The sequence below is a fragment of the Nesoenas mayeri genome (assembly GCF_963082525.1).
Source record: "Nesoenas mayeri genome assembly, chromosome: 2".
Lineage (NCBI taxonomy): Eukaryota > Metazoa > Chordata > Aves > Columbiformes > Columbidae > Nesoenas > Nesoenas mayeri.
Window position 1 is genome coordinate 35,525,993 of NC_137543.1, and position 24,602 is coordinate 35,550,594.

The 24,602-nt window shown below is 36.8% G+C and overlaps 1 protein-coding gene across 7 annotated transcripts in view; it reads left to right on the plus strand.

The window, feature by feature from the left end:
• The window catches only part of EYA1 (EYA transcriptional coactivator and phosphatase 1), a gene marked incomplete at both ends in the record, with an annotated part of 153,263 nt that overhangs the window by 98,149 nt on the left and 30,512 nt on the right, over positions 1–24,602 (plus strand). For 3 of the 7 annotated variants that reach the window (XM_080339673.1, XM_080339675.1, XM_080339677.1), the window contains 3 exons: positions 11,396–11,535; positions 12,669–12,752; positions 18,798–18,887. In XM_080339673.1, coding sequence (XP_080195799.1) covers positions 11,396–11,535; positions 12,669–12,752; positions 18,798–18,887 — 314 coding nt within the window. Of the gene's footprint in view, positions 1–11,392; positions 11,536–12,668; positions 12,753–18,797; positions 18,888–24,602 lie in introns of all 7 variants that reach the window. The other 4 variants (XM_080339674.1, XM_080339676.1, XM_080339678.1 and 1 more) reach the window with 2 other exon arrangements.

A 24,602-nucleotide genomic window follows, 5' to 3' on the forward strand; every position in this document is an offset into this window, starting at 1 on the left:
AGTTTTGTTGAGGGAGATTGTTTTTAGTTTTCTTGACTTGATTTGTGATCTTGCATGTGCAATGTGAGCTCTAATATAATTAGCTAGGACTCTGTTCCTTTGCATTAGTGTGTACCTGAAGAAAATGTATGCAGTGTTGCTTCTTTCAATACATTTGCTAAAAGTAAGTAGGAAAGAAAATACAGCTGATGTGTGTTTATATACACAAGATCACATGTGTGCAATGTGTTTGAGACGGGAATCTTTCTAAATACATGAATGCATATTGGAGTCTGTGACACTTAGAATATATGGATGTGTATTGTAGTCTGTGTAATTACTCAGTTTTTCACTTTGTTTTTAATTCTTTGGTTTTGTTTTCTTGTGGGTTTGTTTGTTTTTCTAAGTTGGAAGCAGGAAGTTCTTCTTGCCCCAAAAAACAAATGTGATTGAGTTTTAGCTTTTATCAAATACTAAAATGGAATTGTTTTATCATCGGGGTCTTGATTTTTTGTAAAATCTTTGCATGTTTTTTAAAGTAGTTGATACTTCCTAAAAGCAATGGTAAACATATATATGCAGAGAGGACGTATGTTTTTCCCAAGCTCAGACTTAGTGGATTACAGGCTGCCTTCCCATTTAAGAAGTTTTCTGTTCTCTATAAGCATGGACAGAACTTTTCTGTCAGTTCCTTTTTAAGAAGTCTTTTTTTCCTCTCTCACATCTTCCACACTCTTGTTAAGAAAGTTTTGTCTAAAAATGTGAAAGAAGTTGGTAGACTTTCTCATGGATGGGTCCTGCACCTAAGCCCTCTTCTAGTTTATATTTTCGTGTACTGAAAGCTGTACATCCATGGGTGCCCTACAACTGCTGGCTTGGACGTGGCTGTTCCTTGGACATGTGCACACTTTCTCTGACATTGCTAGGACCACTGTCTCTTACCCTGAGATATTTATCTTAGTGACATAACAATTCTGAAAATGTTTCTTCAAATAGTTTGCAGATAGCAAGTCTTAATATTACTATAGGGTTATCTTGGGCTACTGCCAGTTTCAAAGACAGGGACATATTTAGGAAAGTACCTGCTGTGGGCACTGTCTGATAGCAGGAGCTAATGGCATCATAGCATCATAGAATAGTTTAGGTCGGAAGGGACCTTCAAAGGTCATCTAGTTCAAGCCCCCTTCAATGAGCAGGGACATCTTCAACTAGATCAGGTTGTTCAGAGCCCCCTCCAGCCTGGCCTGGAATGTCTCCAGGGATGGTGCATCCACCACCTCTCCGGGCAAACTGTTCCAGTGTTTAACCACCCTCATGGTAACAAATTCCTTCCTTATATCTAGCCTGAATATCCACTGTTTTAGTTTAAAACCATTATGCCTCGTCCTGTTGCAACACACCCTTCTAAAAAGTTTGTCCCCGTCTTTCTTATAGGCCCCTTTTAAGTACAGAAAGGCTGCAATATGGTCTCTCTTAAGACTTCTCCAGGCTGAACAACCCCAACTCTCTCAGCCTATCCTCACAGGAGACGTGCTCCAGCCCTCTGATCATCTTGATGACCTCCTCTGAACCCTCTCCAACAGATCCGTGTCTTTCCCATACTGAGTGTTCCAGAGCAGGATGCGAGACTCCAGGTGGAGTCTCATCAGAGCAGAGTAGCGGGGCAGAATCACATCCCTTGACCTGCTGGTCATGCTGCTTTTTATGCAGCCCAGGACACCATTGACTTTTTGGGCTGCAAGAGCACCTTGCTGGTTCATGTCCAGCTTTTTATCCACCAGTACCCCCAAGTCCTTCTCCACAGGGCTGCTCTCAATCCCTTCATCTTCCAGCCTGTATTGATACAGAGGTTTGCCCCAACCCAGGTTGCCTCAACCTTGAACTTGGCCTTGTTGAACTTCATGAAGTTCTTCCTGTTCCGTTTCACTAACACAGTGAGCGGAAGGTATAGGGCTGGATCCAGATTTCTCCATTTATCTTTATGCAGTTTACTTATCTTTATGCATTTAAGTTAGGATCAAGCCCATGTAGGCTCCTTCTGTTTTCAGTGGAGAGAGATGAGACCCTCTAGAGCAGTATTTAGAGTTCAGTTTAACTACAATCTTAATCCAGGGGTGCTAAATCCTCTCCACTGGTATGAGAGCAGTTCAAAGTGGGTGAGACTGATGTTGGGTTCCTAAGTAAAAGTTAGGTGAGAACCTTTCACTGCCTCACAAACCTTGAATGCTGTTAGAAGGGAAGTGAGGACCTGCCAGTGAGTCCAATGCTGTGCCTGCCATTTCTGCTTGTACAACGTCTTTTATTTTTTTATTTCTCTCAAAGCCTCGGTTGAACTCATACACAGAAATGAGGGATCAGTATGGAGAGAGGGAATTCCGGTGGAGCGGAGACAAGTGATAGGTGTAGCAAAGAGAAGGAAATTCACACCTGGATCAAAAACACAGAACAGAGAAGGAAACTAACCCAATTTTAATTAGAATTAATCAGATTTCTGTAGCGTGTTGACCCCATCTTGTCAAGTTAGGCTGCTGATTCTCCACCATAAGTGGAACATTGCGTATGAGGGATGGTGGGGAGCAGTACAGAGCAGTACAGGCTGCTGTATCCCTTTAGAAGGATGGGCTCCAGCTGCTGAATTGCAGCTGTTCTTGCTGGGTGTTGATATCTTTAGATACCTTCTAGAGGGTGTTTCAAAAAGACAGACCTATTTTCAAACTCTAGTGATTTCAAATTAGGTCTGTCTTTTTTAAACACCCTGTGTATTAAAAACAAACAAACAAACAAAAACCCACACACATAAAATCCCAAATAACAAACCAAATCAAACAAAAACAACAAACAAAAAAAAACAAACAAAAAACAAAAAACAAACAAGCAAAAATCCAACAAACAAACAAACAAACTATGTAATCTCAGTGGTTGTGAACTGTGCCAAGAAAAGCTCAGAACAGCCTTCAGAATCTACAGCGGCACCAGAATAATTTGACAGACATAGATGATTCCTATGAATTTGGGCCAGAAAGTGAAACAGAAGAGCCTGGCAGGAAACAGGAAAAGAGAGAAAGTAATAATGTGTACTTGTGACATTTTTAGTAGAGTTTTGCAGACTTAGAAAGCTCAATAATTTCATTTAAAATATGTTTGATTCCTTGTTTAAATCTAAAATAATCCTTTTACAGTTTCACACAGTTCCGAGTTAAATATGCAAGCTTTTACCATGCAGTCCAGGACGTTAAGGGGTTCTTGCAAAAGAAGCAGAGATTTTACATGCTCAATATTTCTTCTTTCTGTTCCCTTTGTGGATCTGAAAAATTTCTTGTACCACAGTCATCACAAAAAACTTTGATTGCACAGGGGCCGATAGTCCCTGTCTCCATAAATCAGACATAGACATTAATGTGATTTTCTTGTGAACAGAAGGGTGTATTTTTGCTAGTGACGTAATCAGAAAATTATTAAACAAAACAATAAATCTCAGTATGTCATTTCAAATTTTTGTGTGCTTTGCTTCAGATTTCATTGGAAATTTTGTTTCAGTTCAAAAGTAAGAATTTTCAAAGTTTTTTTTCTACTTGTAGAATTCCAAGTTTCAATTTACAGAAGAAAATATTTTTCAAAAGTAAGAATTTTCAAAGTTTTGTGGGTTTTTTTCTATTTATAGAATTCCAACTTTCGGTTTACAGAAGAAAATGTTTTTCATCAGAATAACGAAAATATCTTAGGTTCCTTCTGGGATGAGTTTTCAGTCTGTACATGAGTAAATTATCCCAGGTATGAACTAGTGAGTTACTGTTTTTTCATGTGAGCTGTGGTATCTACAAGTAGTAGTAATAGTTAAAATGATAAAAATTAATAAAGGTAGAGCAGTGAGCAAAAATTCACTCTCCCTTCCAATCCTTAGATTCATTGAAGAAGTTTCAGAGTAAACAGAAGGAAGTATTTATTTATGTTGCATGTAGGTAAGCTGTGCAGCCCCTTGCTGCAGGATGTTGTGGATGCAAAAAGTTAATACCAGTTCAAGCATTGCTTAGACAAACACAAACGCTGGATTTACACAGAGTCTAGTGTCAATTCAAGAAATTCTTGACACAAAAAAAATCACTGAAGACAGTGGCTGTATTAGCACTGTATGTATGCCTGTCCTTTTTACAGTCTCTCACCTAGTCACCTGCTGTTGGCCAGTATTGAAATTTATACTGGATGGATGGAGTTTTGTCCCACTCCATTATGCCTGCCCAGGTGTTCTAAAATAATTAGAGGAACATTAATAACATGTATTTCTAAAAGTTAATGTAGGAAATGACTACTTTTTCTGACACTTTAATAACTTTCTCTTGCAATATTTCAACTTTATAAGCACAACTGGTAAAAAAAATAATTCTCGATTTGTGCAAATTTTTGTTCAGAAATTCAGTCAACGTTTGAATTTATCCTTCTGCTTCATATTATACTGTCTTTATAATTTTTTAAACAGTGTTTCTCGCAAGAGAGACTTGCATTGTTCTTGAGATTTGATCTCTTTCAGTTTTCTTGCTTTCTTTAATAAGTATGTTTAAAATATTACCAAAAGGGTGCTTTTCATGTTAGTCACCTACTTCACCATGCAGATTAAAAAATCCCGCAAGGGCTGTGCTAGCCAACAAAAATTGTTCTCAGCCATGGGTCACCATTTCGTTCTTAAAGACTAAACTTCTTTTTCCTTGAACAGTCTGTCACATTCATTGCAAAAGGGAAAGCTATTTTTACAGTTTCTCCTTATCATATTTCTTAACAATATATTAGTGACAGGAGAGTGAAACAGAGCAAATAGAGCATATAGGCAACTTTTTGCTAATACCTGTATAAAAACAAATGCTTCTGTATTCACAGTACATTACTGGTGTTCCAAAGTTTGGTCTTTTTCATAAATACAAAGGAAGAGGAAATATCGAGTATATATATGAAGGAAGCTCAATGAAAATTTTGTAAAAACAGTAATGAGATAGGATGCAATAATGAATGGCAAAGTACAGCACTGGTTTTGCTTCTCTGAAAATGGTTGTTCTGTTTTCATATTAACAGCGTACAACTTTTAACTCCTTTGCATCGCCTTCAACAATTTATAGCCTGACTCACTGTCACGAGATATGTTGAGGCTGAGGACCTGATGCACTTCTCAATAACCTTTTTTTAATAGATGTTCATAGTTGCTTTTAGTAGGATTAAAAGTAACAATAATTTCAAATTGTTTAAAAGCATAAATAATGAGTAAGGAAGAACTGTCTACAGTGGAGAAAGGTACTATCTGCCTATTATGGGATTGCTTCATCTTTTTTTCTTCAACATTGAAGGTTGTACAAAAAAATCTGGACCACTGCAGGGCTTTTTAATATAGATGTTGTCATACATAGCTAACGTATACTGTCATATATAAGATATACTCTTAATATGATATTTTGTCATTATTTTGAATATACAACCCTAAATTAAAAAGTCGTCCAAACCTTGAAATAAACAGGCATTTTTGACAATATTTTTAACAACTATTGAGGGTTTCTTTCAAGTTTATAATAGTACACTCATAGTCCTCAATCGACAAACCTTCGATTCATTTTTCATGTGAAGAGTTTAATCTTTTGTCAAAACGGCACTAAAGATGACCTTCCATGATCCTGTCAGCAGGCACTATTGTATTTCTTGCAATACTTAAGTAGTAGTTTTACTTACTACTAATATAGTAGTCATATTTTTAATAGAGAAGTAAAAAAAAAAATAAAAAATCCTCAAATACCTATGCGATTCTGCTGCATTGTTTAATGCTGGCCTAGTTTTATGTAAGCAGTAAAGAAAGAAGTTTGTATAGTGCTCATGAAATTCTGTGTTTAGCTTTATTTATGCAATAGTAAACTTTATTTATGCAAAAGAAAATCATGGCATGGGATTGACATATTCAAACTACATGTATCGCAAATTTTTATTTTAGTATACAGGAGTTGAAAAAACACTGGCCTGAGTATTTAAGATCTTTATTCAAAATTAAGTACAAGATTTGAGGGGAAACCATTAATCTCGGCACAATCCAAATGGAAAATAATTGTACATACCTACTTGCAGAGACATGAGTTTGTATTAGCTATCCTAGCCCCATCTTGTCCATGTGATTTACATTGTGACATGAGATATGATTACTTTGATAATGTGCATTTACTCTTTTGCATACCCTTTCAGTGTAGTAGGGAAAAAATCTGATGAAATTTGCAATGGCTTTGTCAACAGCAAGAGCTCTACCCACACATTCAGCAGTCATATTTACCTAGAGATAGACTTTATTTTGGGATTTCTGGGATAGCTGGTTTTTCCCAGATTTTTCATTTGATACTATTGCTGTATGGTACATTGAAATCAATAGAAAGAAAATATAGCAATTACTTAGGGGGCATTTCCACAACAAACTGAATGGAATTACAGAATATGGTGTTGCAAATGGTATCTCTCTGGTTGTATTGTTTATTAGTAAGTAATCAAAGTATTCTGATTTATGAGATGATGGAAAATTGTCCTGTGTGACAAGACCATCAAAACTGCCCACAATGATGTATAACAGGGAAGAACATGCTTTTGAAATGTTATGTCAAGTTGCAATAATATGGTGCCTTGAAGCACAGGGGAAAGTCTGCTACAATATGGTTCATATATTTTAGGTAAATCAGAATGTAAACACATTTTATTCCTCACAGTTATGTGTAATTTGTATCTGACTTGGTATCACCCTGCACTATAGGGGTTGCTACCAGGGATCAGGCGCAGGGCATACCAGTTACTCCTGGAAAAGGAGGCATACATTTATAGAATCTTGTTTTAAAATGTTTTCCTGACTGACTAGGGAAGCCAAGATTGAGTCTATTATACTTGGTCAAGGTTTGGATAAGGGAACTCTGAGTGTGTGAAGCAGAAACAAGCTGTAACATTTAGTGTCTGCCTGGGGCAGAGTGCAGAGAGGTGCCATAGCAGAGAGATATAAAATTATATGTCTGCTAGTGGATGCAGAAGCGTAACTATTGCTACATTACAAGTATAATTTTGTGAAGGCATATGCAACACACAGAAATGGCTGTAGTGCTCCAGCCTGATGGATCAACCGGCCCTGTAGCCTGCCTGTCTTGGTGGCCATCAGCAGAAACCCTGGGAACAGCAAGGACAGGTTGAGCTTATGTAAGATTTGCCTTAAGCACATTTCCAGCTTCCAGATATTTTCATCTCAGGGGATTTCCAAAGCTGCTTTTGTTTGTATGTTTAGAGTGTGCCTACATTACCATTTTAATTTGGAACAGGAGTCTGTTTCAATGAGGAGCTTTGGCTCAGCAGAGTGGTCCTAGAGCACCTGGTTGGAGTCCTTCCAGACAGATCTAACCTGGAAGGTGTTCTCCAGGACAGTTCCTCCAACACCTTTTAAGGATGCTCAGGAGACTAGATCAGGCTGGACCTACACTGAAATGACCTCCCAGAAAATAGGTAGTGATGCCTGGGGTCATTGCCACCACTCATTTTGTTAAGCAGACACAACCTGCTAATGCAGCATGGCTGTAGCACTCCTGGATGCTTCTCTTCCAGGGATGTCTTCAGGCTCTTCTTGAACCTTTGTAATCTTTTGGGAACCTGGATTTTTTTTTTGGTCAAAATGTGGTTCAAATCTCCTAGCTTTTATCTGAACTCTTCCTTCTTTTGTTTAACCTGGCTGCTACCAGCTTCCTTTGGGAATCTTGCTTTAGTATTGGGACAGGCAGCAGGGAGCTGACCCTCATCCCCTTTTCTGCTTATGATTTTGTGGAGGACTGGGTTTTCTCCTGCACTTCCCTGTGTTTGTAATGCTCAAGAACAGGATAAATTTAAATTAAGTGCATTAGAAACATAACAATTTCACTTGGCAAATATTACAATCTGTCTGTTACTATGAAGTCAGCTGAGGTTGAACAAATCATTGTCCTCCTACCAGCGAATGTAGAATAACTAGTATAATGATAATGTGTTTTGTGGCTATGTAGCTTGACTTTAGCAAGGTCCTTGCTGTCCTGACACTTAAATCTCTTCACTTAACAAACTTATAAGTAAACTAGGCTAAACCAGTCTAGCAGAAACTATGGCAGAATGATACAAAACTATTTAGGAAACCGTGTCCAGAGAGAAGTCAGTGAGGGCTTGCTGTTAAAATAGAAGGATGGCTACAGCAGCATTCCTCAGTGTCTGCCTTGGGCCTAGCACCAGACCGCATTTTCATTAATCATTTAGATGACGGAACAGAATGTGTTTGCCTATTAAATATGTAGATGACACCATGCTGAGAGGGGCTGCGAGTTCTTTGGAGACGGGATGAGAACTCAAAAAATGGAGATGTGATCTGAATAGGAGCAGGTGTGAGGTATACATTTAGGCAGGAATGATGAACTGCACAAATGTGGGATGGGGAATGTTGGCAGCTCCTTCCAGGCTCTACCTTTCCCTGTGGACCTCTCTCAGTACTCCCTGTATTAGTGGCACACTGAGTACCCTCAGCCGCTGTTGTTTTTCTTGCTCCAGAATTTGTCTGGGCTTGGGCTTGTCAAGGCTCAGGGCTCAGCTGGATACTGGATTCTTTAATTGGGTTTCCTTATGAGGACCTGAGAGCAACCATTGGACAGTGAGCTGGTAACCCGGCCATGCACACGGAGGCTGCACTGTCAAACAGCCTTAATCCAAAGAGTACATGCTATGGTTTCCCTTTACATACATGGAATATGTTTCATGCACACGATGTCACGTTTCCCCCCATTGGTTACTGCCATCTGTCACACTGTTGACAACAGACTGGTCTCCTGAGTAAGCTCAGAGGCTCCAGGTATTAGCAATGTTGTGTATTCAGTTCATGTGCAATATTTGGCCAGGACTTTGAGAAACAACCAGTTTGGTGTCACTTCCTCAACACAAGATGATCTAGGGATCCTGAAACCAACATTTACTGAAAATATTGCAGAAAATGCAAATCATCTCCTACCAAGTGGTGTTCAGGGGACAGTGGCAGGACATGGGAAGTAAAGCTTTGCTTTGGATTACTGTTTGGGCAGAAAACAGAGAACAATAATCAAAGCCTGGAAAAGAGGATCATCAGGGAAGGGTTAACCTAACAACAAAGGAGATTTGAGAGCAATCTTCAAATGCCTACAAATACAATGAAGGGAAGATTTTTTTCCCCACTTTCATGGATGGAACTTAAATTGCTGTATTGAATGCTGAACTTGTTTTGTTTCTAATGGTAGCACAGTAGATTTCCTGGACAGATTCATAAGAGTAAGATAGACAAATCTCTCTTGGGAATGATGCAGTTACAGCAGACCCCAGAAGGGTGGGCTAAGGGGTGGGAGTCTGTCTGTCAGGTGAGGGTCTGGCTCATCCAGACAGATGACTTGCACCTGAGAAGGGGAGATGGAAATGAGCCTCAAACCAAACATCTGAATTTTAAAGCAGGTATTTGGTCAACATACCTGTTAAAGAAATTCTGGTCTGTTTATTTTACTGGGTTATAATTTATTTCAAAGCCTTTACACATTGTTTTCTTTCTTTTCTTTTTCTTTTTTATTAAGGATTTTACTAATGAAAATAACGTATAGCTCATAACTCATTTCAGTTTAAAAGGCTGGGAAAATTTGTACTAGTTATGACATTTTATTTACATTTTAGTAGAGTAAGTGAAAGAGGAATGAACCTTCGAAGTATTAGTTTAAATATTCTGAAGTGTACATTGTCATAGGAAAAATATATATTGGAATGTACATGATCTTCAACATTTAAATGTCTGTCTTTAGTTATGCAGACTGATGTGGCTGGATCATTTTTGTTATTTGGCACATACATAGAATCACTCTTCCAGGTATAGGTCGAGTGTCTTTTTTAAAATTATTTGTTTTACCTTGAATTACATCTTAAACTGTTAGTCTGCTTTGTTTAATGTAGTCTGAGATACTTAGGTAAAAGTATAATGTGAAATATGTATTAATTTCCATTAAGTGTAGATTTGAATCTGAACATGAGAACTTCGAGACATTTTCCTTTAATTCAGCACAAGGAACTGTTATTCTTTTGAGTAACTGTGAATATGTGGTGTTACACAGATGTCCAGAGTCTCCTCTTTAATCTAACCTTTGACCTCAACAGGATGGTTTTTTAGGAGAAAGAATCACTAGTGTGAGAAGTATACCTGTCTGTTCCAACTGGAATGTCATGTTCTAGGCTGATTAAAAAGCAAATTAATACTGGTACAAATATCCACATCTACTGAACTCTAGAGAGCAGTTAATGTTAACTGACAAATGAGAATTATAAAGATATCATATGCTGAAAACTCCAACTGCCTTCACAAAAATAGGGTTTTTTAGGAAAAAAAAATCATCAAAATAAAAGTATTTGTAAAACTGTGAAGGGAAGTATTGAAAAGAGGTTTAAAAATATGTTTTTGCATTTCTGAGGCGTATGGTACTTTTGGTTAAATTAGTTAGGAGGGATAATTTATGCTGCGTCTCTGCCTTGTTAATGTTCAAGCAATTCACTGTTACTGAGTCTATGGATGTTAAGAGTAGTAAAACATCTTCCAGCTAACATGTTTTCAGGAAAACTTTGTTGTTCTTACATGCACAAATCATAATTCTTTTTCACCTGTTAGACAACAGTAAATATTTCTGTAAATAAATTTTACTGAAGCATAACTATTAGCATACAATACTGTATAAAGAATTGTATCCTGTCTTGATGGTGCTTATTGGAAAAGTTCAGTGTTCAACAGACCTTTGAAGAATTCTGTAACTTTCATCTTCATAGTTGATACACATTTAGAACTTAGTAATTGAACTTACCCTGGGAAAATAAGTGCTCTGGGGTTTTTTTGCCATATTCAGAAAGAATTCTATTAATCTGGCTCAAACGTAGTGACCTAAAAGTGTCTGCAATCAGACAATTTGGAAAAGTTTACCATTTTAATATGTTATTTTTTTATATATATGGTGTTTTTTCTTACCAGTCACCACAGTGAGTATCTTAAAGTGTGTTTGAAAACTTAAAATTAAATGTGTTCCTAAAAAAAAAGCTGGTATCCATTAAAATCATTAATCTAGAGTTTAATCTTGTCTATGAAGTTATATGACTTCCTCTGTGATTTGAAGGAATAAAGATTTTCTTTTACTTCTTTTTTATCTGTTTACTGAAATAATTTATTTCTATGTTTTTACATATAACTTGAACTTGATTGAATTAATTCTGTATCAGTATTGCCACTTATCATTGTAGATGTAATTATTTCGGTTAGGACTCTTTAGTGAACATTCTGGTTTTAGTGTCACATGTAAAAAGCAAGTAAATTCAACATTTTGAAGTTTAAACTGAAAGGTAAAATGTCATTTCTTTACTGCAGCAGAATACAGCACAATCCACAGTCCATCAACACCCATTAAAGATTCCGATTCAGATAGATTGCGTCGTAGTTCAGATGGGAAATCACGTGGACGTGGCAGAAGAAACAATAATCCTTCACCACCACCCGACTCTGATCTAGAGGTACATTATATTAGATGTCATTGACCTCTTACAGGCTCTGTTTATATCATTATTTTGGAGGGAGAAGTTGTATGGTTTTGGGTTTTTTTGGTTTTGTTTTTTTTTTTTTTCAAAAAGTATTTTCAGAGAAGATAGAATTTTTCTTCTAAAGAACCTTCTTCATGAAAAGCATCTACTTTCTCTGAAAAATACTGGAAGTTTCTCCTTTTGATTTAAAAAAAAAGAAAAGCTTTTTCCAAGTCAAAGAAAATTTTGCAGTTGGACAGGAGATGCTTCAAGCACAATAGTGGTTTTTGTTCTCTCATGCTATGTTCACATTCCCCTCAGTGGCCAGCGCTTTGTGCTGAGAACACATCTCCAATGACGCACCACAGCTTTGAGTGTCCACACTGCATTACTTTTCCTTTCCAAAAGCTTAGCCCATTTGTCATGATGGGAAAAACAATCTCACCAGGATTTAAAGTACTTGCATTTGAACACTTTATTTTTCATTAAAATATCATTTTGTGTGTGGTCAGAGGACAAATTTAAAACAAATATTTTCCATTGGCTGTAAGCAAAAGATTCACTGATGCCATGACTTCCTACACATGTAGCATGTATGTTTATAATTTTCATTCTTCAGGTGCCTAAAATCCATTAAAAATGAACACAGATTAAGGGCATTTAAGTGCTTTTCAGCAATTTGCTTTATTTTGGATTTAGAGGTCATTTTAAGAGCAGTTATATGAACTATGTTTTGTAAGACTGGCAGAAATACAGAATTCAAACCCAGAAGATTTAATTTTCAGAGGCTTTTGTTCATTTATTTCAGTTTCTATCTCACATCTGGCTTCAAAATAATACATGGTACAATCTCATTTTCTGTGTGTATTTGACAATAACTATAATTTTATTCTAATGGAATAATTTGATATAATAGCAATTGTAGTAAAATGCTAACAGATTGAATTACCCTATTATGGAAAAAAAACTATTAGTTCTGAAAATAAAGAGCAAGGAAACTATGGTTTTAATATATAACCATTTCAATACAATTTTCTCATTTGTGCGCTTACTGATTCAAATTTTAACTTTCCATTTCAAGTATCAGCTTCACAGAGGAACACATTGATTTGATTCTCTTTTTACAGAGAGTATTCATTTGGGATTTGGATGAGACAATCATCATTTTCCATTCCTTGCTTACAGGGTCCTATGCTAACAGATACGGAAGGGTAAGTGTCAAGAAACTGATGGATATTTTCAGTAATATTTACTGCTTTATGGTTGATACACAAGGCAGGCCAGAACATTAGTTGGTTCTCCAGGGGCAAACCAGTACTGGTTTTTCAAGATGTAAAAAATAAAGGCGTAAAGCTGTTTCACATGTCCATTCTTTGCACAAACTCAACTCTCATATTCAATAAATAATTAAATAGCATTGGAATAATACTTTGACCACTTGAGGTTTGGTTTGTAGGTACAGAGTGTCTGAAACCTGTTGATATAATCAAAATCTGCAGAGGTTTACCTCCCCGCAGAGAGTGAAGAACTTCCAGGAGTGATCGCTAAAATAACATTTTAATTTTGAGTAATCAGCAGTAGGCTGTTCTCTCCATTGAGAAGACAAGAAGAAGAATACTTTTGGACTGAGACAGATTAGTCTAAAGTTTTTTACCCTAACATTTTTTAAATCTCCATATTGACTGATGTTTTTGGAAGTCTGCTTATGAGTCAAATCTTTCTATTGTGCACAGTCTATAAATCATAAATGAACTGATGAATATATCTAGAGACCTTGGTAATTCTCAGAAAAGAAACACGGTCTTAAGTGTAAAAATAAAAAGTTTATTAATGGAATGCCCTTGTGAGATCAAACTTTGGTTTTTTGGGGTTGTATTTGAAAATTAATATCTCAGCTTGCTCTAAAGTCTGTTGGCCATTTCATATTCACCTCATGTGAGGTATAACTAGAATGTGGTTTTTGGTAACCTTAAAGAATTCTTCATATAAAGAACAACCAAAGAGTTTTGTCTGGCTTCATATAATCACTCTATCTTCTCATAAAGCTTATATTCGTCACTAAAAGGTTTTGCCCTACACCCAATTGAGTGAAAGGAAAAGCTGTTATACCACTGATTCATTCCATGCCTGGGACAATTCCTGAATTCCTCCTAGCAGATTATTGCATTATAAAAATCTAAAGCAGTACTGCTTTGCAATGTTTCTTGCTTGTTCAGGTGTAGTATATTTTCAGAAGTATTTGTTGTAATAGCAGCTTACCTATTTGAGGAATATAATTCTTTCTTTTTCATTACATGTCAGAAAAGAAAATTAATTCAGTAGTCTTTGTTTTCTACTGTTGTTAGTTCATATTTAGATAGCAAAAAGACACTAGAACTTTAAATGGTTCAATAATTATTGTCTGGGTACATATAGACAGTATTATCAGAGTATTAAACATTTATCAAAAGTTGTTTTCCATTTCTCATGGCATATCAAAAGCATCAAGCCTATGACAATTGAGTATAGAATGAGGAGACCAAATCCCAGTGCTCACAAAAAGCCTCAGTGCCAGCAACATCTCCCCACTTGCTTTTGGGCAGCAGAGTAGGGCTGGAAAAGCCTAATTAGTCATTGCCATAGACGTACTTGTGCGAGCATATTTTTTCCATTTGTTAACAGTTCCCTATAGTGGTTTCATTAATTGGGGCCTGAACATAAACACCTTTCTTGCTGGATGCTTGAGGCTGAGTAAATGGCTGTTACTCAGCTGCAAAGAGATACAAATGTGTGTGCTGCAAGGAGATGGGTTGCTTCTGATTGTAGCTCCCTCACTGTTGGTTGGTTAAGTGAGATGAAGCTTTCACCCAGCTGGCGCTGGTTGCATGGCACGTAGCAGAATACTTCTGCATTGCAGGATGACGGCCAACTGTTAATTTTAAGAAGGATGATGGCATTAGTGCTTATGCTAAGAATTAATGTATTATGTGCTGTAGATAAATATTATATCTTTTTGGTGATGGGTAACAACGTGCATGCCCTTGGCTCTCAGATGCAGTCATGAAGGTGTTCCACTCTTGCTTTGTTTTCTTAATGTTTCTTTCATATCACAATTTCTCTTGGCTTATTAACAGCTTCAGACAACAGTTCACTATTTCCACATGCACAAGACGAAGATAGTGTCAAATGTTCAAAGAAAACATGCTAATACACGTATGTGTCTTATGAGAATTGTAGGGTTTATTTGCAGCAATGGAAGGTGCACATTTTTTTAAGGAGTGTTTCCTATTGATTTCTGGCCTTTGAAATCAGAAATACACATCGTATATCAATCTGGAAAAAAAAAAATGTTGAAGGGAAATTTTGTTCTTTTCACCTGTATTCTCCTTTTTGAACCATCTAACATCACGTTCTCATAAGTTTCTGCACTGTGGTGAGGGCTAGAAATGCCCTTTTAAAAAAATTAAATCTAAGCTGCTCACATAATCATTAAAACACAAAAGCTGGATCTTCAAACAAACAAAAATATCCTAATTAAATGGTAGAGGATTTGGCAACTTGGCATTCAGCTCTTGTCATAATGCCTGAGTGAGTTTCATGGTGAGTGACTATGAATGATGAGCAGCTCTAATGCTGAAGAGATTGATTTTCTTTTGCATATTCTCTACCTCATTCCTCATAGCTTCTTGCTTGTACCAGCCTTTTCTGTGTATTCTTACGTTCATCTGTTTTTATCACCTGCTCTCCTTTTGCTGCTATTGTGCTCTGCTTTCTCCCTGCTTTTGTCCTTTGGCTTTGTGGAACAAAATTATACCCTTGTTTTTCAGTTTGCACAGTCATGGTATAAACTGCAACATTTTTATTTAAGGGTGATTTGAATTTTGTGAATTTAATGGAAATGTATGAAACTAGTATAGGAACATGATTTGTGCTTCCAGAAGAGAAGAAAAAGAAACAAAACAGACCAAAACATTTATATTTGCTTTTGGAATTTATTTTTATGTACAAAGAAAGACTTGTTGAACTAATATAAAATTATCACTTACTTTAATTTACTTTGGGGCTTCTAACACCTACAAAAACTTATGTTTTGAGCTGGATGTCAACTGATTAAGTTTTGAAATTTGGAAAAAGTTAGAGCCCTTTTTTAGTATCTTAGAGCAGGTGGAAATACGTCATAATATTGGCCCTAGAATACCGTGGTCTTTACGTACATTTCCATTCTTCGTGAAAGCATTGAGATTCAGAGGCTTTAAAGGAATTTTCCTTTAAATTATAAGGTATTTTAATGTGGTTTAATATATTTTGGAGATTGAGAAATACAAAGCCTGGTTTCACTTAACCCTTCATTTGTGACCTGTAGGCTTAAGTGGAAAATAAGCCTTGTACCCAAAGTGAACTTTCCTGTTTTTCAGCTTCTTGTTTCTCTACAAAACAAAGAAATCAAGTGGGTAGAATTTTGAAATGACATACAGACAATGTTTTGGCTCCAATACCAGTATTCAAAACAAGAGGCCTGCTTAAGCGGTTTGACATTGGTATTTCTTTTCTTTGGCTAAACTGTACCTCCCTCAGAGATTTGTACCTGATTTTGGCCATACCTGAAAAGACACTCTGACTGAACCTGCAAATCCCAATCAACAAGAACAGATTGTTAGCTTTCCTCCTCATTGTGTGATGCCTCACAATAATTAGTTGGCAATTAGTGGCTTAAAATTGCAAAAGAAGGTTTGGTATGTGATTTATTTTTTTTTTTTAATCTTATTCTAGCCCTTTCTTTTTTTCAAGTTTTCATCCCCCACTGTAATGTCTGACATCAGAGTTTAATCTACTGCTGTGCCTTAAACCAAGGCTCTTGTGCTTTTTACTAGAGCTGTTGCAAGATTGTGACTACACAGATATTTAAAACCCTAATGCAGATAAGGCTTTTGCTTCTGTTAAATATGTGGGTACCCAGAGCTGCGGCTTAACACAGTTTTTATGCTAAGTGGAACTTGCTATAGAAAAAGATTGTGTTTAATCAAGGAATTAAGGTTTCTTTGAAGAGTAACCTGTTTTGTTTCTTCTCTTAGCTTTTATGGTATTTAATCCGACATTTTCAGTAGGTGCCAATGATTTTCTTATTTGTTTTTCTCCTAATTAAATTAACCTAGTAAATGGCATTATTTTAATATTACTTTAGAGAAATCCCTATTCTGTTTTGTCTGCCATGTGAAAATACCTTGGAGTGAAATGGTTCACAGAAAGCTTTACAAAAAGCCATTTGTTCAGACTCAGAAGTGTGACTAAAAGTTTAATAAAAATTTTTAATTTAAGTCATGCGTATATTGACACTTAAAAAATATATTCAAAGCCATTTCTTTAAAATTAACCATATATGTTCATAACCAATGTCGTGCTCTGTCTGTCCATTTATTCTGCTTTTCAAAATGATGTTCCTGTTTATGGATGGAGGCTCAGTTCTACACTGTTATGTTAGTATAATAGTTGATAATTAAGATGTAGCTAGTGATCTTCATTTGCATCTTAGACACTTAGTCTGTCTAACTCCTTTTAATAACTAGAGTAGAGACTTCTCTGGGGTAACTTTTGTTAGTGCTTAGGCACAACAAAAATCATTGTTTGTTGTTTGTTTGTTTTTTTTAAAGGCTAATGAGCTATGAAGGATGGTGGGGTGGTAACTGGGCACAAAAATAAGCAGGAATGTTGGAGGGAGAAGTAGCCTCAGGCCTATCTAGAGAGAAAATATCACCTGTTTTCCACTTCACATGCCTACAAAAGTAAAATAAAGGAAGACATAGGTCTACAAATAGAGCAGTATTAAAACAGAGTCACAGAATACTTTTGTTCATATTTTAAAGTCTTTCCATTTGAATTAAGAAGCCAGATATTCTTTTTTTATGGTGGTGCCAGTTTAAATAGAAGGCTTATTTTCAAGAGCAAAAGTTCAGCAAAATAGCATGATGCAGTTTTTCTTTCCCATTTATAAGGGCATTTTTTTTATAATGCAAGAATACTTATTTACTCTTAAGATACGTGAGTTCAAGAATAAATGTTTTGTTGGTTCTTTGTAGCTTTGTTTCTAAATGCTTCTTTCCATAACTATTTTTCTGGTTAGTTTTACTTGGGTTTTGGTATTTCCAGAAGGCAAACAGGCTGCCAAATCCCCATTCTTTTCCAAATCTTTACTACTGACAGATTTTGCCTTTTAACCAGTAGTTATAGAAAAATGTTTGAAAGTTCAGAGATCATGTTGAAACACCTATTAATTTGATTGAGAAGTGGAAAAAGAAACTACAGACTGCATCTTTTGGTTTTTAACTTGGAGTTGTCATCAGGTTTAGAATATTAACTTATTTTAAGTAAAATATGAGTTGTCACTTCTGCAGTTCCTAACAAACTAAAATTGTTAATAGAGGGTGTCATGAGATAATATAACATGTTCTTTCAAACTCCTGCTTCTGTGCACTTGGATATACTTGGCTTTATAAATGAGAAACTCTATATCAAGTGCATATATTGGGCTCTCTTTTCTATTTTTCAAATTGAGAATACATAAAACACAAAAAAAATCAAAACAAGGCAAACATCTGTAATGCATTTGGTAACCACAATGCTGAACATGCTTTTTGAGTTTATTAGCTCAGTAAGGAATAAGTTGTTATGGTAATTTCTGTAGAGAAGTTAAAGTGTGTTATGTATTAATAACAAACAATAGATTTGTTCACTCTGCATGGGTGGGCCCAACTGAAAGAGTAATTAAAGCTTGGTTTTGTGGAGAATCAAGGAGTGGTTTTAAATATAATTGCCATTTGCAAATAAAACACTGACGGTGATTTGCTTTAAAGTCACTAGATATTCCCAGGACCAAATCCTTTTACTTGTGACCACTAAGAGTTTATTTTGAGTGACAATAGTGTTATCGTACCCCTGGTTGATCATAAAACTTGTAAACAGCCGCAAAATCTGGAGAAGTTTTAGGTGAAATTGATTTGTCCTTTGTGCATGGGGGTGGGCAGGGAGCCCATGCCAGGGATGCACAGGGTTGATCACAGAGATCCCGCTGCAGAATCACAATATCAGTTGAGTTAAGGTCATATTTTTTTTAGTGTTACTGGTAAGTGTTACAGCATAGGATTAGTGAGTTGCTGAAGTTAAACTGAACAAGTTACATGTAATCCATCCAATAACCTCTCTTGAAAAGCAGTTGTTCCAGTTTGTATTCTGATATGTATGTTAGGTACGATATTGATGGTATACTCAATTTCTTCTTTAAGGATCCACCCACATCTGTGTCTCTTGGACTCCGAATGGAAGAGATGATTTTCAATTTGGCAGACACACATCTATTCTTCAATGATTTAGAAGTAAGTGTTTATTCTTTTAAAACACATAGAGGTGATTTAATATTTGTCCCTTTTTATGTGTTATTAGATGGTTTGACAATTATTCTTAGTTTCACAGTTTTAATATGAAAACATTTAGAAAATATCTGTATAATTTAGTCATTAGGATATATAATAATATCTACACTAAATGTCTGCACTGGCATTCAAACATTGCGACAGTTTAAATGGTAGGGTTTTGTCCTCACAGGTCCTAGTATTTATGACCACAGTAGACAAGCTTTAGAAGTGGATACACCAAAAGCACCTATAAACATTAGAATTCAATAGCCTGCACAGGCCATTAAACATTAAAACTTCAGCTTCTATAAACAGTTAAAAGCTGGGTACAGATTTCCCACTTACATCCCACTGTGGCAGAGTATGACCTTAAACCCAAGGGATATCGTTAATGTTGTGTACACTGTCCATCTCGGTGGCCTTTAACTGGGGGTCCCCTGCCTTCCCTGGTGGCAGGTACGATTTGTTATGTGCTGGGGTTTCGCTGCCTCTCCCCTGCGGTGTGCGTGGAGGAGCTGGTGCCGACGTGCCAAGGGCTTTTTCAGCCTACGTGGGCGATGGTTTTGGCGATGCTTGTGAGATCTTTCTAAAACTATCCGAACTGCTGAAAGAGACTGTCACCATAAGGCCTGGTTGTTTCATTTCAAAATGGAAAAAAAGCAATTTCTGATCATATTTTAATAACACAAAAACTTGAAAACAGTCAGATTTCTTTCCCATCATAATGAAGACAGCTGTTTATTTAAAATCCAACTGTTAAGCAAGCTTGTGGTGGGGCTGCCAACGCACATTAATCATCAAGTTGTTGTTTTACTGAATTTTAGAATAGTGTGTTATTCCAGACAGGCAAAAGAATCTGAAAGATTCAAATGCAACTTTTGCTGATCAAAGTTAATTGGCAGCAATTGGCCTTTAAATATTTCCTGATGTTTCCTTTTTCGAAATCAAGAAAAATACACCTTATTTAATAGATGAGCCAAAATCATTTGAAAAATGCCAGTGTGCGATAGACCTCAAATGTGGTTTGTCCGACATCTGTCCTATATTTTGATTTCTTTTCATCTAAAAAGAAACCACTCACAGATGATTTGGCATCTTAGAATGTAATGAAATTATTTAAATGTGCTTTATTTTTTCTTCCATTCCCTAGTGGAGTATTTATTTTTTTAGACTTAAAATAAGGTAGATTTTATCTTTAAATTTTAAAGTAATGTTTTCTTTCATTAAGGTAACTATATGTAAAGATATGATTGTTTTGTATATGAGAAACACCATTAGTGAGTTGCATGTCTAAGTCTGATTTTTTCAGATTTGTGGAAAAATATAACAATGCTAGTTATTTTCCGAATCTGTTTCTGATTTCTGGTTATATTTCATTTTACTCAGAGCAGAAAGAGAAAGTACTACTGTATCTTACCAGCATATTCAATAAAGTTCACTGTGTTTTCATTTGATGGGCATAGCCAGATAGTTGCTAGAGTTGTAAGTACTTCTTCGTACATGATTGTCAGTGTCACTGACTTTAATGGAAGTTAATCAACTGCATCTTAGGGATGGTAGATTAACTTCTGCTGACTGACATGTTACAGTCTTAACAGTACAGCAAAGCAGTTTATTAACTGAAGAACTTTGAAGCTGAGTATGAAAAAATACTGATCCAGGTGGTTTGTGAAAGCAGAAGAGCTCACTGGATGAGCTTGCTTCTTTGCATCCCTCCATAACAAGCCAGTTTATCTTACATCTCCAAACTCCAGTGTAACAGTCTGTGTCTATACCCCAGTATCTCTTCTTCATGCATAGAAGCAGTTAGGAGCGAGAAGTTGTGTTAACGTACATGAGCTCTGAGTCCTTTTTTGTGAGGAAGATGAGCTCTGATCTGAAAGTTTACGCCCTGTCCAAGGGAGCAAAGAGCATGTTCATGGCGTGGACAAGGGGGTTTGTGCTTCTGGATTCCCATAGAGAAGTCTTCAGACAAGTGCATGGGGAGGGGGCATAAGAGAGCCTGTACTTTGTGGGAAGCAGCACATAAGGACTTGGCCTGGCCACAGACTGAGGCTTTCGGTTTACCAGAAGTTTCAGGTTTTTTGAAACGTGTTGCAGACACGTGGTGTTTTTGAAGGAATGTGTCCTCCTGGAGCTGCAGGTTGTTGTTCTTGTGAGCATCACCATTATTAGCAGGACCTGCCTAGTTCCCAGGGTCTGTGACCTCAGGGCAGATGCCTCACATCCATCTCAGAAACTCAAAGTCCTTACGTGGTGGTTTGGAAGTTCAGGCTGCCCTACAGCTTGACAGACATCCATGAAAACTGTGGGCAATTTGGTTTGGCTATGCCTCAGGCTTGAAGCATCTGTTCTTGCTGATGAAGGACTGAGTCTGGAGGATCGAGTGGTGACCCTGCTCAGGCCTGAGCTTTCCAATTCATCTGCACAAGCATCTGGGCTGTTAGGAATCAAGAAATTTGTAGGCAACATTGCCAGTGAGCTGCAAATCTTGGGCATCCTTGCCCAGAAATAGTATGAAGACAGGCAAAGCTGGATTTGGAACGTGTCTTACCCACAGTGTTGATGTGCCTCTGGGTCTAGGCATAATTCAAAGTGGGAACCTGAAAACTGATGCTCTCCAGCTCACCCAGGCTCAGAGGGAAGCCTTCCTGGCATATAGAGACGCTGGGCTTACGGGCAGGCAATCATCTGTCATAACTTTGGCCTGTGATGCACATTTTTCCAGATACCACAAGTTGATGTTTTTTAATAAAAATCGTCTTTTCATCCAACATGTTCCAGAAAGATCTAATCAAAACATCTCTCTTGTCATTCAAGTTACGGGGAAAGTATTTTGTCTGCTTATAAACTGCTGAAGACTGATTAAACATTTTGAATGCAAAAGGCAGACTTGCAGCAGTGATCTCTGAAGCACTGCTTGATTTGTGTGTGAACTAACTGGCTTTTCAAAGCTCAACCTACAGATTTATTTAATGTTATTAGGTTAAATTCTAAACTTCAGCAGTTTTTTAGTCTGTATAAAGTGAATCAATGCCAATGCATGTCAATTGCATTTACCCATCCTAATTTAGTAGAGGATACAACCAGGTAAATGAATAATCTAATTTCCTATATGTTATTATTAATAATAATATGGTATTTGTAATAGGTATTTTTCAAACTCAATGAAAAAATTCAGCCAGGTGTCACTATCTGTGAAGTCAGTATTCTGTTTATGAATGAGTTGCACTTAGATTTACAGTTAGTTACCGCAGTCTCAGTTTGTACTTGTTCTTAGTTTATTGCTTTGAGAAAAAGTAGGATATGTGTTATTTCCTTGACTTTGCACAGATTTATTTGGAGTAATTTATTGCAGACTGATATAACAGAAAATAATTTAGATCTTGAAAGAACTTTTCCTAAACAGCATGTTAAAGGGATATGCCACGGAGGCACCCCAAGGTCATTTTTAGGCAGACAAGAAGTTCCAAAGCAGACTTTATTCTAGCTGGAAAAGTAGAGCCAATAAACCAACTAGAAACAGGGTTTATACAATTATTTAGCACTCTGACAACATGAAATACAGGTTTGGATATCAGTTGAGGAGGTTACAGGGGTACAGTAAAATAAGAATAATGAGGATCCACAGGGTGCATGCACACACTCACAAGAAACAAATCCAGAGCCCTCTCACTCCAGAGTGCCCACAAGAAATAATCACTTGCCTGGGTTAAGCAAGACTCAGTCAAGGATATATCCAGTAAATAACCACTCACCCAAATGAGGAGCTCTCAATCCTGGAAAGTCTCCTTAGACAGCATCCCAGTCTAAGGAGAGGGCTCCAGTTCACAGACCTGCTGCTCCGAGAAGGCCACTCCAAAGGGATCCTTTGGCGGGAACCCTGTTTTATAGTCTGGTCAGATCTGGCTGTGGGTATTACAACATGGTTCAGAAGCTTTGCAGCTACTCTGGGCACCTCCTCTGCTAACAACCCTGTCAATTGACTCAAGGTCCTGTTAAGAACCCAGTCAATTGATCGAGGGTCCCACTCTTCCTGCCCCACCAGCTGGTGGAGGTGAAGTCACCCTGTCCTCGGGTAGGGAAATTGAAAATTGTCATTTAAATATCTTATATTCTGCTCTGTAGTAGAGTTTTAATTGTGAACAGGAGGGAATAAATACATTGTTGTAGTGCTCTCAAGAGAACCAGAGTTATCTCATCAGAAAAGAATGTGTGATTTTACATGCTGATTATGTTGTGATGAGCATAATAAGGTATAATATTTTAATGGTATATATGGAGCAATTACATATGTTAGGTATTTTAGTACATATTCTCCGTTTTGTTAGGGAAACTAGAAACTTGATGATAGGACTGAAACATGACATCTACCTATCTGCATCTTTAAAGATTGTATATATTTACATATTTATATGGACTTTCTTAGAAGAGTAATTTAGTAATTTCTTTGGCGTATCAGGTGCACATTATAACTAGATGTTTTAAAGGAATAATTGCTAGTAGTGAAAGATTATGAACACCTTATTTTAAAAAGTCACTTCAGTGCTCTGCAAAGTCTATTCTGAAATGGTTGCATCTGGTTAGATCTGTTCCTTTACTGAAGCTGAAAAAGTCACTTATGAAGCCACTATTTTTTTGTTTTTAATCTTACCTAACAGCTTTTTATGAAGAAGATACTTATTTTTTTTTTTACCTATGTTGAATTCTACTGAAGTAATTAAAATCTAATTAATTTGTAGGGGTTTTGTTTTGTTTCATTTTGTTTTCTTTTAGGCTTTTTATTTCTGTTTGTTCATGTCAAGTTTTAGACGTGGGCTTTTGTGGGAGGGTTCAAAATAAGGTTCTATGTATTATGAAACTATAAGAAAAATAATTTTAACATCTCAGAGAAATGCAGTAATACATATGAGCACAGCAATAATGATTAGCATTCATTTTTCTGCTACCAGTGAAGGATATTTAATGCACACTCCTCACTTAACAATTTACTTCTGTTTGTGAAGTTGCTGTATGTGAAGTGATGATACATCTATGGGAGTAATTTATAATGAATGGCAGTATGGTAGGATTTTTTCGGCTACATTAGTTGATGTATTTCTCTTAACAATAAAAGACGAGGGGATGCTATCAGATATTGCTGTAAAGCAGTAACTTTGGTTCTTTGGGGAAAAAAGAAAAAGTTACATTCTAGCAGTTAGAAATACTGACTTGATTAATTTATCATTGGATTCTTATTTAATATCCACCTGTGTTCCTGATGGAAATTTAGACCATAGACTCTTCTGTGTGTCAAAAAGAGTTGCATAACTGCTTTATGATTACAAGCATGATGTTACTACAGATTAAAGAATCTATGTGGCATCGCATTAGCATATTGCTATGCATAGACCCCTCTGGAAAACTGCCTGTGGTTTCCATAAATTGCAGCTGCGTCTGTAACCACAACTGGCTGGCACAGTGGCCTGGGCCGGCAGTGGCCATGGTGCTCCAATTGTTTTGTTTTTTTTTCCCACTCCCTGGTGCTCATTTCTCCCCCAGGTGCTCAATTTTTCCCCTCAGTTCTTACTTCACTCCCAGCTACCAGGCAGCAACTTTGCTTCTTTCTCGTGCCCGGAGGAGCAGCACAAGAGCAGCCGTCTACATTGCTGACCCTCCTGTCTCTTCACTCTGTTA